The sequence below is a fragment of the Equus asinus genome, chromosome 14 (assembly GCF_041296235.1).
Source record: "Equus asinus isolate D_3611 breed Donkey chromosome 14, EquAss-T2T_v2, whole genome shotgun sequence".
NCBI classification, from domain to species: domain Eukaryota; kingdom Metazoa; phylum Chordata; class Mammalia; order Perissodactyla; family Equidae; genus Equus; species Equus asinus.
Genome location: NC_091803.1, coordinates 566,076 through 583,036, shown reverse-complemented (window position 1 = coordinate 583,036; position 16,961 = coordinate 566,076). Strand labels below are relative to the sequence as shown.

Here is a 16,961-nt window from a genome sequence, read left to right as displayed (position 1 = left end):
GGAGGCTGTGGCCACGCAGGGCCTTACCGGCACGGGGAACATCTGGAGCGACTCGCCGTCCTGATCGTACGTGAACCGGCCCAGAAGCTCCCCTTCTTCTTGATACTCATTTTCCAATCCCTGAAACCAAACCGTGCAGTCAGTGAATGATGGAAAAGTGACAGTGAGAGTTAGGATTGCTTCTCAACATGAGCTGGGGAAGAGGCCACTGATGCGGTGACAAGGCTACTCGTTTTGTGAGGCCTCACACAATCCACGACAGCCCATGGGGCAGGCACTATTCCTCCCGTTATGTGATGAAGAAAACAAAGGCGGAAGGAGGGCGGGCAGCAGAGGGTGACTGTCTGACCGCCCGGCCCCTCGGTGCCTGGATAGCCCCCTGGGCCCCCAATGCCCCACAGTGGAGACCCTCAGACCCGTTGAGCCCATGGGCATGAGAACAGTCAGCAGGATGTGGAGACTGGAGGTCACCTCGCACAGACAGGAGGCAGAGGGCGGGTGCCAGGGCAGGGGGTGGGGACGGCTGCACGACATGTGCGTGAGCCTCATGTCCCTGAAGTGCACACTGACAGGGGTAAGAGGTAAATATTACATATATTTGACCCCAATAAAAAGGTAACCAGTAGGAAACAGAGGGGAGTATGTGAGTGTCTGTTTCACATGGGACGGACATCCTAGGCATGAACATCCATGGAAAAAATTACAGGCAATGCGCAGAGGGAGCTAAATGCAAAAGAAGCCTGGCAGAGGGAGTGCATCTGTAACAGAACAAGACATCATTACTATCTACATAAGAAAAAGCTCAAATATCTGTAAGGAAACTGAAATCCCAAAAGATAAATGAATAAAACACAACTAGAACCCTCAAGAAAGAAAACATGCGTGTGAGCTACACAGAAACGCGAGTCATGGCATTTTCACCCACAAGTTAGCAGAGAGTAGGAGGATGGGACTCAGTCCGAAAGGAAGCTGAGGTGACCACACTTCTGAGACATCAAGGGACGTGCCCATGCCCGCCCCACCCAGAATCAGCAGTGCCGCTCCCGACCGTCCATCTGAGGACAACTGGAGATGCTGCGCCGACCCTGGGACGGCAACTGGAGCACCCGACGTGGGAGGCGGGAGAGGGAGGCACGGGCTAGCCACGCAGCAGTGTCCCATGCTGCTACTTAGAGACAGGCAGAGAGTTATTGCCGTGGAAAAATATTTATGGTAAATTTGGCTTTTTAAGGCAGGAATCAATTTTATGAACTGTGTTGTCTCAACTATATTTTTTAAAGGGACAAAGAAGAGACCAAAAAATGCTACAATATTAACGGTGACTTCTCCAGGTGCTGGTATTCTGGGTGTTCTTTTTCCAACTTGCTTATTCTCTTCTGTAAATTCAACACCACACAGTTGTCAGAGCTGCCTCTAGAGCCAAACAGGCAAGAGAGGTGGGATAAAGTCTCCAGGTCGGGCAGGCTGACCTCAATCTGTCCGGCACTGCACACAAGCTGGGCGCCAGCTGGCACGCTCCTTGTGAGTGGCTCCCCCAGGGAAAGCACTGAGATGCCCCCCAGACGTGACTGCATCCTCAGAGTGTCGAGGGCAGAGGAGGAAGAGCGGCTACAGCCAGGAAGCAGCCTCGCCGCCTCAGCCTCAATGGGGCTCATCTTTGGGAAATGCCCAGTGGGAGGGGAGGAGAGCGCCTCCCGGGGCCAGAAACACTCACGTAGACGGCAAAATCCTTGGGGGCGCTGGTGATGTTGCCGGTGGGCGACAGCGTCTTCGGGATGTGCTCCAGCGTGAAGGTGGTCGGGCGGATCTGCATCGACAGCCTCACCACGAGGTAGCCCTGGGAGCCTCGGAACGCCCAGCAGTTCCCTGGGTAAATGTCGGGCTGCGAAGGCAAAGTGCTCAACTCAGCAGGCGAGCAGGCTCGCCACAGGGAACACAGACGCAGCGAGAGAGGCGCAAGGTGCTGGGACAGAAATAAGAGAACTCCAGCGTGGGAGAACCTGTCAAGAGCAAAGTCGAAGGCAGGCTGGGGAAAAGAGTGTGCCACGTAAACCCCAAAGGGTCACTACACGGGCACCGAGTCGGGGCAGCGGGGCCCGGAGAGAGACAACGTCAACTGTCCTCGAACGTAGAAGACGCTGCACCTCACTGACAAACAAGAGACACAGGTTTACACCATAGGCCGCCACCCCTTCTCCCTAACCAACTGGCAACAACCCAGAAGTCTGCCAGACTCTGCCGTGGACACTGGGGAGGCGCACAGGCACACGCTGTGGTCCACGCCAGCACGGACCCCTCGGGAAGGCCATGTGGCGACATCGAGCGGGACGGCTCACGTGCAGTAACCCCTCTTCTGTCCCTAAGATGCACTGGCAGAAACACAAATGACACAGGCACAGGGACACCTACTGCAAGAGTGGTTTTAATAGCAAAAGAGGCGCCACGTGCCTGCAGACAGGGCCTCGCTGAGTAAGCTGTGCGACAGCCACCAGGAAGAGCTGGGCAGCTGTGCAGCTGGCGTGACCAGGACAGGCCAAGAGGCGGCAGAGGCACACAGCACGGGGCGGTGAGGCTGTGGGAGGCAGGGCAGGGCGTAACAGGGCGTGCCTGTTTACGTACGTTTTCACAGAGAGATGCAATGGCACGCCCACATATATTTTCGGTGTATCCTCTGTGTCAGTTACGGACTTCCTGCCTCTCGGCTCCAAGTCCATCCTCTGGCCTGCCCTGTGCAAACGGCTCTGGGCCGTTTCCTTCACTGGCCCAAAGAGTCAGCTCTGTCTGCAGAGGGCTGGGGGCGCACTGCAGCTGCCCCGGGCACCCCTCGCACAGTGTTTGGAGGCAGAATGCCTCTCGTGAGTCACCTCATGGTGAACAGCTGTCCCCAGCACCCTGGAGGGTAGATTTCTCGCAAGTTCCACCAGCGTGGCCCCACTGAGTGCGCCATGGTTGTGCCCTCCACAGCGAGGTCTGATCTGAGCCGGGGGTGGGGCTAGGGGACGCGTCCTGGGGACGCGTCCTGGGCCCTGCCTCAGTCATGGGGTCCAAGCCCATCCTTACGTCTCAGCCCCTAGGCTGTCTACTTCTCTTTCCTCCACCCCCGTTACGGTTAACGTGCTTTATTGTCAACCTCCCCATTGGGTGACTGTGGGGTTTCTCCCGAGAGAAGTGTGTCAGGTGGGCCTGTCTCCACTCTCTTGCTCACGTCCGTCCAACCTCTCAAGTACCTGCTACGTCCCAACCACAGATCCAAGCAGCGTCACAATGACAATGCTGTGCACCAGTGGGATTTTGGGGGATGTCAAGCATATCAAGACTCTGAGCCATATGATGAGCAGGACTGGTGCAGCCTGAGGCGACCATGAAGGTATGTGTCGACCCCACAGGCCACGGGCCAGAGGCCACGCCAATGTGCCGCGGAGAATCCGCACAGCCTGCAGTCCCGTGGCCGGGCCAGCATGGACAGGCTAACGGCTGATGGCTGGAGGAAAGGCCGCGGTCGTGTGCCAGACCTTCCTCTGGGCGACCAGGGCCAGAACTGTTACCAGACCACAGGGCCCTGCATCTTGAGCTTACTGATCCTCACTGAATGCTGAGCTTAATTTATGAATTCTTTAAGACTGGACTTATGTTTTAAAGTGAAAGACAGCCATCGTGGATATTTCACATGAAAGGAATTACCTGAATCTTCTTCAAAAAATGCCGTTAATGTCAGGGAGCTTTTCAGCACTGCGCTAAAATAAGCGTGTCTGACAATTTAAATCCTTCATCCTCAGGCCTCCAAGTTGGGACAACCCCCGCTGGAGAACAAGACCCTGGACGGCCCCCTGCTCCCAGCAGAGGAACCACAGGTGCTGGCCAGCGGCACACGCCAGTGAGGACCACGGCACAGGAGGGCCCTCGTGGCGTGCTGACGTGCTTGTCCCCACCCGTGCATCGCCCTGACAACGTGAGCACAGCCCGCATCTCACTGGGGTGCCCTCCAGCCGGGCGGTCAGCACCGTCTGCTCACATCACACAGGACAGAGCCACCGACCCGGCAGGGACATGATTCGTGATCCCCACCCGCACGACGTTAAAACGCAAGCAGAACGAACTGATGGTCCTGGAAGTCGCCCGGGGAGGCCAGAGGGGACCTGGGGTGCTGGACAGAGGTCTCTCAGTCTGGGACTAGTTCCACGACGTGTTCACTTTATGAAGATTCACCGAGCTGTGCACTTACGACCGGCACACTCCTATGTGCGCTTTAATCAAAAGCTATGAAACACATCACCACTCAGTCCCAACCGGCTGTGATCACGCCCGAGGCCCCCGCCCGTGGCAGCCAGGAGCGCGCGCTCACCTGGATCACGACGCGGGGCGACTGGGAGAAGTACCACAGCGGGATGCCGAACAGGCTGAGGAGCGCCGTCTTGGTCTCGTAGGTCTCAGCACAGCGGGTGCTCAGGATGCTGCCCCCTGGAGAAAAGGGACACTGGTGTTGGGAGCAAGGTCATCGCCCATCTCAGGGACTGATCTGAAATTTTCTGAAGATTCTCAAGTTTTTAACCTGTGAAGGAATCTCCTGCTTTAACATCTGCCCCATTCGTAATTTCCCTTTTCCCAGGTTCAGGCTGGCAGACTGTCACTGCTTTAGGCCACACCATGTACACACACTGAGCCAGAAAGACTCCTGACGCACTGGCCCCGCGGCCCCCGTCTGCCACTACAGGGATGGCGACCCCAAACGAATTCTTGTGCATGTTTTTAAATAAAGAATACTGATCCCACTGGGCTCAGTGCCACCTGGCAGGTGAGCTTCTGGAGGGCCTACTTCTCAGGCCAAAGCGACATAATATTTTAACAGTGGCCCATTGCTGGGGGACGGGGAGTGCCAGCCGACAGGTCTCTGTTTGGGGTAACAGAATTATTCTAGAATTAGATAGTGGTGATTGTTACACAACATAACACACACAACGAACTGCACACTTGGAAATGGTCAAGTTTACGTTATGTGAATTATATCCCAGTAACAGTAAAAGAGAACTAAAAAAAAGAGTCCAGTTTGCCCCTCAATCGGAAATAAGGCAGACAGGATGTCAGTCCCAAAGCAGGCCAAAACAAACGAGTCGGTGTAGGAAGCAACAACAAAATTAAAATCAAAACAAATAAGTAAATAATAAATCCTGAAAAGTTTGCATCCTGAGGCGGTGGATCCTAAATCTGGCTGCACACCACGATCCCGGGCAGCTGCAGGGGGCGGGCCCCGCCCTGGCCTCCCATCGCTCGCAGGGCCAGGGGACGGGACGGAGAGTCACACTTCAAACGAGAGAACAAGGTGACCTGACCAGCTGTCCACTGACCTGCACATCCAAACCACTGAACTACCTTCTAAAATATCCTATTGTCGTTCTAAAAAAGGGTCTTCTTAGATACGGCGACTCACTTTTTTAACTTACAGAGTCTATAAATGCCTTGTGTAGTAACAGAACCTTCAGTCCAGCCTCCCCAGGACCATCAACATTCCGAACTAATGATACACAGCTGTAAGGGTTAAGGACGCTTCTAAAAGGAAATGACAACTACTGGTCCCAACCCAACGGTCAAAATACCATTTGATGTCTCTGAATTAAAAACAATTTCTTCAGAAATCAATGAATTTCAAAACACGTAAATAAAATCACTCAATATTCTAAAAGAGGTCGTCCTGAACACACACGTGCAACAGAGAGGGGCCAGCCTGGCGCATCTCACGTTGGAGGCGGCCAGCGGTTTCCACGGGGACAGCAGCCCTCACCCCCACGTTAAGCCCCTGTGAGACGGGCCGTGGCAGAGGGACCAGCGTGCAGAGGGGACGCCGACCCCCAACTGCTGGGCTAACTGAGCGAGCTGACTGTGGCGGGAACAGCCCTCCCCCTGCAGCCCCGCCCTCGGAGGCGCCCGCGTGTAGGAAGCGCCTCCTTTCTCCGAGAGAGTGTGCGGCTCCACCAGCCCTCAGGTGGAATTCCTAAACATTAAAACTTTAGAAAACCAGATTTTCTGTAACCTGTACGGTGGCAAAACCTTCCTGAATGGACTCAATGTGTCTCACGCGGCGTGAACACTCCCCACCTCTCCACAGGAACGCTCCCGTGTGTCGTCAGCTGTGTGGACCTGGACGCCACCGAGGAGTCAGGTGACAGGCGGTGCGGGACCACAGTGCTCCACTAAACCACCATTCTGAATTTGCAAAGACAGCTGGCCTCAAAAATTCTCGTCTGTGCACACGTGGCACGCAGCACTGCCCAGACTTGATGCACCACGTGCTGATTTTATTTCTTTAAGGAACGAAAACAGCGCCACCAGCACCCTATTCACTTCATCTGTTTTGTTTTCTTGACGGATACTGGCTATTTTTCTGCCTGTGATCTGTGTCCCCCACTGAAGGGGAAGCTCCCGGAGGGCGGGGACGGTGGCTCACGCTGTGTCCCTGACACCCAGCCAGCATTTAAACAATCAACCGTGGAATAGCTGAGGCACACACGTCCACATCCTAGAGAACACGAGTGTGCCGGGAAGCAGGGTGTGAAAAATGCTGCCCAGTGTGCATTTCCTTACTGGACTTCCACACCTGGAAAAAAACCAAACACTTTACAACCTACACGCTCACAAGTAAACAATGCGCCACCGTTCCTGTGGTGGTGAAGCCTGAGGCTGGGGAACAGCGCTCCCGGGCAGGCCCTGACCGCTCCCGATGGGACTCCAGTGACGCGCCCGGAACAGCGCTCGCTGACTTTTACAAGTTCTCTCGAGCTTCCTACTGCTGTGGAGGAGGCGGGTAACTGCTTCGCCAGCGGACACGTGCTGCGGCAATCAGCAGTCTCCACTCACCGCCAGACTCCAGGGCGAAGTCCACCATGCCGGTCTTGTCCTGAGAATACAGCTTCAGAGCGTTGTCGACGATGGCGCGCGCTTGCTGGCGGGGCGGGCGCAGCAGGGGAGAGCCAGACACCAAAAAGGGGAGGCAAGACGTGTGAGTTAATGACGGATGTGAGGGCCGCATTTCTACTCACCACACACTTCCAGTTAACTGTACTTGTGGGTGACAGTGTGGGGGTGCTTCAAGCAACTCCAGCTTCAGTCCTGCACCCGACTGCGGGGCCATCGGGGGAGATGGGGCTGTTGGCCTTCCCACCCAGGCACAGTCACACCCATCTCAGAACCAGAAAAACCCCTGGAGGCCACAAAATGTGGAGGGGGCAAGGACTGGAGTCGGGAGCTGTGGCTGGTCCTGCATGACCAGGAAATGCTTGTGTCATTTCAGAGGGCATGTGGCCACCCAGGTTGAGGGGATCTTTGGGACACAATGAGCAACGCAGGAGAAAGCGTCCCAAGCAGCAGCTTCACAACAGCAGCAGGAGCTGAAGCTCACTGAGCAGGGGCTTGTCCGCACCGCCCGCTGCGTGGAAGTGCATCCTGAGCCCACTCTCAGGACCAGACACCAGAAGTGGCCAGACCATCAGCTCATCATGACGTAGCTTTCAAACATTGCTCATTATCGACTTACCGCTTCCGTTATCCCCGAAATTCCGGCCTCGTTCACAGCAGATACCACGGTTTCAGAAGTTGGCATCTGTTTTGTCACAGAGATGTGGTGGGTAATGTTCTTCAGGATCTGCAGCTCCAAATCTCGTAACAAAACCTGCACGTCATCCTTGCTCACAAACTGAGAAGAAAATTTCTGCAGCAGCCACTCAAGGGAGGCATCTTGCTCGTCACCAGAAAACATGAGCTTGAGGGTTTCTCTGACTCGAGCATCAACCTAGTAGAACGATTAGTAACTGTCAGTGAATCCACTGTTTTAACTAAGTCCATGCACCTCTCCGCTTCTGTCACCTTAGCTATCTGGGAGGGTCACACAGCTTCTCAGCATCCACAGCATAGCGGGCCGGCCCCGTGGCTGAGTGGTTAAGTTCATGCACACTGCTTTGGCAGCCCAGGGTTTCATTGGTTCAGATCCTGGGCATGGACATGGCACCGCTCATCAAGCCATGCTGGGGTGGCATCCCACATACCACAACTAGAAGGACCCAAAACTGAAATATATATACAACTGTGTACTAGGGTGCTTTGAGGAGAAAAAGTAAAAATAAAATCTTCAAAAAAAAAAATCCACAACGTAAATGCAACAAATTTTTCCCTTCAGAACCCCTCCAAAACTGCTGACCACAGAAAAGCACGGCATGAAAGAAATGTGCACCCAACCCAGGGAGCAGAGCAGCTCCGGCCAGCTGTCGGCCTGCGTGTGCCCTCGGCAAGCACTCATGCAGCCCCCGGGGCTGGGGGCAGACACGGGAGCCCCGTGATCCGGTAAGGAAACAGTCACGTCAACGGCTGAAAATGGAACTGTGTGTTTGCTGGAAATGCCATGTGCCCTGTGACCACACACCACGATGAGGTACGCGGCTTTCTCTGCCTCCTCCTTGAAGCACAGCTCTGGGTGATGCCTGTGGATCTGGCGGTCACTAAGCAGCTCTGTGAAAGCTCCACAGTGCGGGCACACCACCGTCCGGCCGACCACGCCCCTCATCAGGGACACTGCCCGCCCCAGCCCACGGCCCCTCCAGCCTGCCTTCACAGCACGCAGCACCCGTGCTCGTGTCCGTCTCCCATTTTCACGCAGCTGTAAATGTCCAGATCTCCTCTTTTGTGCAAGGACACGTGGGCCTGCAGTGATGTCCGTGACCTGTCAGGGCACGAAGGAACGCCGCGGAGGGCAGCACGCATCTCCTTTGGTGAAAGAACAGGAGGCCATGCCGATGCGTGCTGGCGCGTGGCCGTGCGCACAGACCCCCAAGCACGGGAAGACACCCAGCTGGGTGCCACCATGTTACTGAAATGGGGGGAACCTGAGGACAGTGGGATTTTTTTTTTTTTGAGGAAGATCAGCCCTGAGCTAACTTCTGCCACCAATCCTCCTCTTTTTGCTGAGGAAGACTGGCCCTGAGCTAACATCCATGCCCATCTTCCTTTACTTTATATGTGGGACGCCTACCACAGCATGGCTTGCCAAGCGGTGCCACGTCCACACCCGGGATCCGAACCGGCAAACCCCGGACTGTTGAGAAGCGGAACGTGCGCACTTAACCGCTGCACCACCGGGCCGGCCCCAAGAGTGGCATTTTTAATTATTTTATTTTAAATGTGTAAAAACTTTAAATACAGTAAAATAAAATTTTTAAAGGAAGTTGAAATTAAACAACTTAATAAATATAAGACACTCTGGAATAAGACGGCCTGACGCCGAGGAGACTCACTTGCTCATGGACTGAGTCTGCGTTCTCACAGGGGGCCTTCAGACGCTGCCAGTCCGACAGCTCCGCCTGCAGGTGGCCCAGCTCCAGCTCCAGGTGCTCCACCACGGAAAGCAGGCGCCGCCCCTCGTCCGCGCCACTGGAAACCAACATGAGGGGACGTGAGTCCCCCAGCAAGTGCGATCAGTAAACACGCAGGAAAAACCGACCCCATCCCCAGGCCAGTCAGCGCCGTGAACACACCGACTTGTCCCACTTGACGTGGAAGCATGGCACCAGCTTCAACCGAAACCCCGAGAGTGTCCACGTCAGCACGGGACGCGCGTGCACAGATGCGAGCCCTGCATGGCGGGGCCACAGCAGAACCGCTCGGGGGCTCTCCAGTGCTAAGCGAAGGCGCTCTCAGAGCTATTCAACGCTGGAAAACTGTATCTAGCCCTTAAAACTACAAAAAGTCTGCGGACTGAGACAATATTCACCCACAATCGTTACAAAGCTGAATATGAACTTTTCACACTGAGGGCAGGGATAACTGAACTAAGAGTGTAAGCCTTCCGAGTTTGCTTTCACAATTCCATTTTTATGTGGGAACTGTACATTATAACATAAAACTCTGTGATATGACATTTACCCTGGCTCATTTGCAGGTGCAGCTGTTGAGACGCTAACAATTCATCTTAGAAAAGTACACTCTAGGGGCCCGCCTGGTGGCTCAGTGGTTAAGTTGTTGCACTTGCTTTGGCGGCCCGGGGTTCACCAGTTCGGATCCCAGGTGCGGACATGGCACCTCTTGGCAAGCCATGCTGCCGTAGGCGTCCCACATAGAAAGTGGAGGGAGATGGGCACGGATGTCAGCTCAGGGCCAGCCTTCCTCTCCATGGGGAGATGCCAGTGGAAGGTGGGCGGAGGACGGAAGGCAGGGTCCTGCCCACTCGAAAGGCTGCTGGGGCGGGACAAGGCCTGAGCTTTGATGCCAACGCTGCCAGCAGAGGTCTGGGCACAGAAGTCCACTGACACCGTGACGCGAGCTCTCCCATGGGCCCCGGCCCATCTGCGCCCCGAGGGTGGCCCTCCAAGCACACCCAGGGACGGAGTCTCTCCGGTCCAATGAGGGGGGCAGCACTGCCTGTGGGGGTGCCGTGTGGAGAGAAGTGGCTACTAACAAGCCCTCAGACCCCACTCTGTCCTCAGGTGGCTCCAAAGGGTCCCCAGAGAGACACGCAACTGGGAATGTTTCCAGCCAGAGCCCTCACTCCAGGTGCACACAGCATCCCCTCACTAACGACCACCACAGGCCCCCGCGACAGAGACAGGAGGCCAAGGAGCAGTGGATTTGAAACCATTACCTCATTGTTCTCTGCTTGGTCTGCTCCAATTCCCTCTGGATGGCCTAAAAAGTATGAGAAACAACCTCTTTAAACACAAGTTACGTACTAGCTTTTCATAAAATTATGCTCTTAAAACACACGCATATAGAGAACTACACATATTTATCTGGGATTCTTTTCCCTTGACTCAAAGTCCAGACCTGCCTCTGGCTGGCTGGTGAGGGGTGTTTATCTTATCTTTCACAGTAAACTTGTAAAGGACACACAATGGGTATTCAGAGAGGGCACCAAGCACACAGTACAGCTTGACGGATCTTCAAAATCAAGCAGGTCCTGTAACCAGCACTCAGGCCAGCAGCAGAATGGTGCCACCACCTCTGGGAAGCAGTTTTTTAAGTGTAGAAGGACAAGGAAAAGGAAATACGAATTTACACAAGAAGATATGATTATTACATGGTCTGTCTGAAGATGCAGGCGCCAACAACACCAAGTCAAATATCGCGTCTGCTCAAACGACCGCTAACCCGAGGGCTAGGCCTCCCCAGCGCCCCACGAGACCACACCAGCACCCCGTGAACGGACGCTGTATTCCTAGCAAGAGGCCAGCGTCTGCTTCGGGCCTCTCCTCTTCCCCTCGGGACCATGGAAACGTGATCGACTAACCAACTGAACTCGCCCGATGCTGACAGGTCAGAACTGGCAGCTGTCCCGAGGCCTCCAAGGCTCGTGCACTTCTAACCCTGAGGTCAGTCAACAAACATGCCACTTCCTCCTATGCCCTGCCTGGTGTTAAGCATTCACGAGGCAGGGAACCTGACCCCAGCACTCCACACTCTCTAGGGTCTAGATCAGCACAAACATCGTGGCCTCCTCTGCCTTTACCAACACTGATGCTAACACACTTTCCTACCAGAACATTAATTTTGTCTGTCGAAAGGTTCCGGTCCTTCATTCTCCCTCTAAACACAATGTCACTTTGGTGGAGGCTGCGTGACACTGAGAAGAAACAGGGACTCTGGAGCCAGGAACAGCTGGGTCTGAGGCCAGGGCCGCCTGCAGACTGGGGAGCCCGCCTCGCTCTCACAGCCCCGCTCTGTCCCCTGGCTGCACCTGGGCCCAGGCCTCCCCCTCCGAACCGGCAAGCCGGACACACTGAGGAAACATTAAAGCAATAAAATGGAACTACCAGGACAAAAAGGAAAGAGTCCAAAGTATTTTTTTCAGTTTTATAAAGGACGGCAGCAAGCACCCTAAAAGCTGCCCTTTAAAGGCTGAGCGTCGTGCAAACACTGAGCGCAGTGGACTTGCCTGTTGAGGGAACTGCTTTGCTGAGGCTACAACTAAAAGGTGAGAATGATACCTCAGATCGCTCTGTCATCCTTCCAAGAATCTCTTCCAAGTTTGAGATGCGCAGTTCATGATCTTGGTGGAAGGTCATATAGTCAGTCTTGAAAAGAAAAATGGACGGACAAATGGTAGAAAAAGTTAAGGAACAAATAAACAAAAACTTGGCAAGTTAGGCCGAGTTATTTCCACACAGAAGACCCCAAATTAGAGACTATGTGTTCACAATGTGGTAGAGCCTTCTGGAGGGAGTAACCCACTAGAAAAGTCCTCATCTGCATGTCTGTTTTCACAGATCTTAAGCCTGTGCTAAAACGCACAAACAGCTTTCCTACTTAACATGAGAATGTTAACTAAGAAGTCCTGTAATTACCAGAAAACACTCTGTAGGAAGGAAATCAACTACTGCTCACTCAACAAACACTCCTGAGGCACCGCGTGCATTCAGTGATTTCGGTAGACAGCTACCGACAGAGACATGCACTCGCCCTCCAGCAACTGCATGGTCACACACGGTGTGCGACAGACACAGCGCTTAGGAACACGCCGCTCAGAACTTTTCCCCACAACACTTGACGACCCCCTCAGGGCACTGAGGCACTTTATTAAGGAGCTAAGCAGGCGGGCTCCTCCAACAGCTGGCAGGGGCAGCATCGACAGAGCATCAAATGAGGGGGAACCGAGGTTTTCTACGTAAGCCAACTGCTGGGAAAGAGAGTTGGTTCAACACGTTCCCACCAATTCGCAGAAGGTAAAACCACTGTAGGATTATCAGACATGCTCCCTGGGAAGGCCTAGAAAAATGAGTGCCCGTCACACGGTCAGAGGCCACAGGCAGGGAGAGCCATGCAGACGGGCCTGTGCACCCCAGCGGCCGACACCCATGTCAGAAGACGAGGGCAGCCAACGTGCTTCTCACAGGCAGTCTCCTCTGTCAGTTTATACCCCATCTCATCCAAGATAGAACCTCCGTGACTTACAAAACTTCACATAAAAATAATACGCACTGGAGCAGGGGGATGAAGATCATGTTGAACCCAGGGCACTTAGACGGTGAAAGGCGAGCCACTCAGCTCAGCCGTGCCGCCCTCACCACCACATCCTCCGTCTCTCACTGCGCAGCCCAGCAGAACCTGCGCCACGACGCACAGCACAGCAGCCCCCAGCCCCACGTGCGACTGAGCACTGGAAACGTGGCGGGTGCAAGTGAGAAGCTAAAGTTCATTCAGTTTAAATTAACAAAGTTACACAGCCATGTGCAACTAGCGGCACTCTCTACTGGACAGTGCGGATGTGGAAGACACACACAGGCCAGTAGCTCAAGGGAAAAGGTACCAGGTCACCAACTGTCAGGGAATCAGAACGTTCAACACTGGTGTGTGGCTGCCTCGGAAGGAGTCTGGATTCTGCCCGCACCGGGATGACCTCAGGACCATACCTGTACACAGGGAAACACTCGAGGACACCTAAGAAGAACGGGCAGACCTCGCTAACCCAACTCAGAACCTCATTTTAAAATGAGTCCAGGCTGCATAAAATTTAGTTTACAGAACACTAGATAAACTGACTCGGTTTTTTGAGCAACGGTCACCTGCTCTTTACAAGGAGGGCAAATAACCCATGACTAGTTTGCCAGCTCACCCCTCCCTTTCTGCTGTCTCAGGATTCCTCGCCGTATCAGCCTGTGTGGCTGAGGCCACCTCAGGCCTCCTCAGGAAGAAATGCTCCCTAAGACCACAAGCCTGGCAACTCCAGCTGTTTCAGTTTTTTCAAACCAGCATCTGCCTTTGAGGCGGACTGGCACCAACCCTTCCCACTGTTTCGCAGCGTCTGCAAAGTTCAGATGTGTCCTTTCGTGCCCCTGTCTGTCTACGAGCTGTTAAATGGCCAACAGGAACAGAACAAACATAACTGTCAACTGGATCTTAGTGAAATCGTGTCAATCTTATGGCTGAGAAATGGACCAAAAGCAATGCTTGAGGAGCCGGTGCAGGACTGTGAGCAGACGGACAACGCACACACTGCCCGCAGACTGCCAGGACCCCAGGAGGGAGGGAGTCAAGGGTCCCTCCCCGACCACGGCAAGACAGCCGGGTGGGCGGCGGGCTCTCTGCTGAGACAAGACATCAGGGGGAAGCATGCTGTAGAGAGGAATATAGAATTTTAAAGGCTTCAATCCAAAGTATCTAAATTGAATCATTTTGGAACTTAAGAAAATAAACCTCAGTTTTGAGGAAAGACGACTGACAATGCTCTCCTTGAGAATACCAAACATACGACATTTACACACAGGCTGTGGATCCACATGGAACAGCTGCTACTCACAACTACTCCAGAATCTTGAGACATTTTAGACCACAGATAGGAACTTTTCGAATTCGTGTTGATAGGAAACGCAAATCAAATCACTGTGGACAGCGCCAGCGAAGTTTCAGAGAATTATGTCCAATCCACTCGCAAACTGAAAGGCAGGCTACGGACAGCTCCCAGAACAGGACACAGAGGGTCCTGCTCCTCCCGCTGCGGCCCGACCCCACACGGGCTATGACCCAGAGCATCCCTGCCCACCTGCCCCACACCCACGGTGCGCTCCCAGCCCGAAGGCGGCCTCCACTCCGCTGGGGTCAAGGCACCGCAGCGCCCGGTCGCTGACAGGCGCCAGGAAACCACACCGCCCCGGGGCCTGCTGCCCCGACAGCCAGCAAGTGCGACCCTGCTCACGGCAGCACCCCCCCAGTCCTTCGTCCCCCAAGAGGAAAAGAGCATGCGAGCTTCTGGGCATTACCGCAGAGCCCGAGGGCGCATCGGCCCGGACCTCCTTTAAACGCTGCTCCACCACACGCTTCACCAGGGGCAGCACCCCTTCACTCCCGACGTCCATCTGGTGCACCTGCGCTTGGAGTTCCTGAATCAAAACTGTCAGCTCTCTGAGCTTCTGGTCGTGGCTGTGACACTGTCCAGACAGAAAGGTCATCTGCCTCTCGACCTCGCTCATCTGAAGCCGGGGAAAAGCCTCGTCACCAGCCTGCAACAGTCAGAGGACGCACCAGTGACAACGCAGATGAGAAACTAAACCCGGCGGTCAGACCACCTCAAGTACAGGACGATCAAAACGACACAGCCTGACGGCAAGCTGGCACCCCAAGGCCACAAATGTGCCGGAGGGACACACAGCGACGCGCGCCGTGGGCGAGCCTCCCCAGGGGCAGACCACAGGCAGCTTTATTTTCATCTTTATACTTTCTGTATTTCCCAAAGTAATAAATACTATTTTTTTAATTAAAATTAACTAAATAGTGAGGTTACTTTAAATATGCATTAAACTATTTCAGAACATTTAAGGAGCCATAAGACTTGCTTACTTGACATTCAAAAATGTTTTCTAACCCAGGGTGCCCGACTGAACCACCCCGATCAGGAGGAGTGTGACCACGTCCTCCACAGGATAGACTCGCGGACCAGGCCAGGGGCATCTGATGGCTCGCTCACCTCCGGAGGCCGGGCAGGGGGAGGGGCAGCGGGCGTGAGTGTGTTCCTGGGCTCACTCGGCCTCTGCGCTCCGTACATGTGTGTCCAGTTTAACAGCGGCAGGAATGAGCGGAAATCGCCCTGGCCCCACAACGAAAGCCCTGCACCTGAGGGAGAGGAAGCACAACCATACACAGGTGCACACACTGCTGTCCAGACCCGCATCTAAATGCGCAACTCTGTCACCAACTTACATATGTGCACGTGTGCATGTTAATCATCTGAGGTAAGTCGGTCAAACTCTACTTACCCAGCAAAAGTAACAGCGGGATGACCAAGATTAAAAATTTGCAAATATTTCGAAGGCACCTAGGAATAAAAAGAAAAACATTTAAGTTGGAAAAAGTCAAAGGCAAGGTTCACCATTCTACGTCACCTGTCTAGACAATCTATGCAAACTCCCCCCACGCACACGTCGAAACTGAAGTGCACTGTGTTAGCAATGCTGCCAGTGTCCTCTACAAGGTGCACGTCCACCTGCAGGAGGGCCGGCCTCTAACATGGTCCAGCCCACGTCACAATCAAACTCGTCGCTAACTATCGATCTGCGAGGCGCCGTGCTGGGGGTCCCAGGGGAGCGAAAAAGCCCCGGGTCACTAGCCCCTTGGCCGTGGCCCACTGACGCGCCCAGGCCGTGGGAGCTGCGCTGAGTGGGGCCCGGCGTCTGGCTGCAGGCCTGGCCACACCCTTCCCAGCGGTGTCACCTTTGACAGCTGCTAACCTCTGCACACTGCTGTTTTCTTTAAGAAGGACACCCGCCTTTCCTTTGTCACAGGAGTGGTTTGAAAAATTAAAGCACTTTGTAAAATACAGTGATACATAAATGCAAAACATTAATAAACCAAACTACAAAAACTATGTAAATATAAGCTGAATCATTATAAAACAATAAATCAAATGATATCTTGCAATTAGCATAAAATCAGTTCTTTAAAATACCAAGCTGGCGTGGAATCAGCTTCCTTACCTTGTAAGAAGAAACACATTCAGCCAAGAAATCAGAGTGACAAGCTGGTACCAGCCAATCCCGAGCCACCAGAGCACCCCAGAGGCCGCCTTCCCTACGAGAGAGCACAGCAGCAGCTCGGGGAGCGTCCTCAGGGAACCGAGCTTCCACGCGGACCGTCTGTGAAAGCCAGGCCAGCACACAGGACATCTGCTAACAGACACTGTCAGAGCGGGCTGCAGTGAAGTTGGGGATGGAGCATACTAGCTGATGCCAGCCAGCACAGAAGGAAGATCCACACGCTCGAACACAGGAGCGTCAGCCACAAAGCAACGTGCAGTGCTGACAAACACACAACACAAGGAGGAAGCACTGATCCACGCGTTCTCGACTGCAGGAGGACCAGGAACAGGCTCACACGGAGCCCGACGCTGAGACGCACAGACTCATGCAACCACAAGCAGAGACGCTAGCATTTCTAAGGAAGAAGAAGGAAACATGCCACATCGAGACTGAAGCTTGTGAACCTAAAATTCAATTTCT

The 16,961-nt window shown here is 54.0% G+C and overlaps 1 protein-coding gene across 30 annotated transcripts in view; it reads right to left on the bottom strand.

The window, feature by feature from the left end:
- Window positions 1–16,961, bottom strand: part of SUN1 (Sad1 and UNC84 domain containing 1) — a 55,774-nt gene that overhangs the window by 2,095 nt on the left and 36,718 nt on the right. For all 30 annotated transcript variants that reach the window (XM_044746630.2, XM_070484028.1, XM_044746635.2 and 27 more), the window contains 12 exons: window positions 16,440–16,533; window positions 15,723–15,781; window positions 15,434–15,579; window positions 14,730–14,969; window positions 11,961–12,047; window positions 10,619–10,662; window positions 9,276–9,411; window positions 7,526–7,780; window positions 6,850–6,934; window positions 4,343–4,458; window positions 1,715–1,882; window positions 28–120 (listed from right to left, as the gene is read on the bottom strand). In XM_044746630.2, the coding sequence (XP_044602565.1) occupies window positions 28–120; window positions 1,715–1,882; window positions 4,343–4,458; window positions 6,850–6,934; window positions 7,526–7,780; window positions 9,276–9,411; window positions 10,619–10,662; window positions 11,961–12,047; window positions 14,730–14,969; window positions 15,434–15,579; window positions 15,723–15,781; window positions 16,440–16,533 (1,523 nt within the window). The remainder of the gene's footprint in view (window positions 1–27; window positions 121–1,714; window positions 1,883–4,342; window positions 4,459–6,849; window positions 6,935–7,525; window positions 7,781–9,275; window positions 9,412–10,618; window positions 10,663–11,960; window positions 12,048–14,729; window positions 14,970–15,433; window positions 15,580–15,722; window positions 15,782–16,439; window positions 16,534–16,961) is intronic.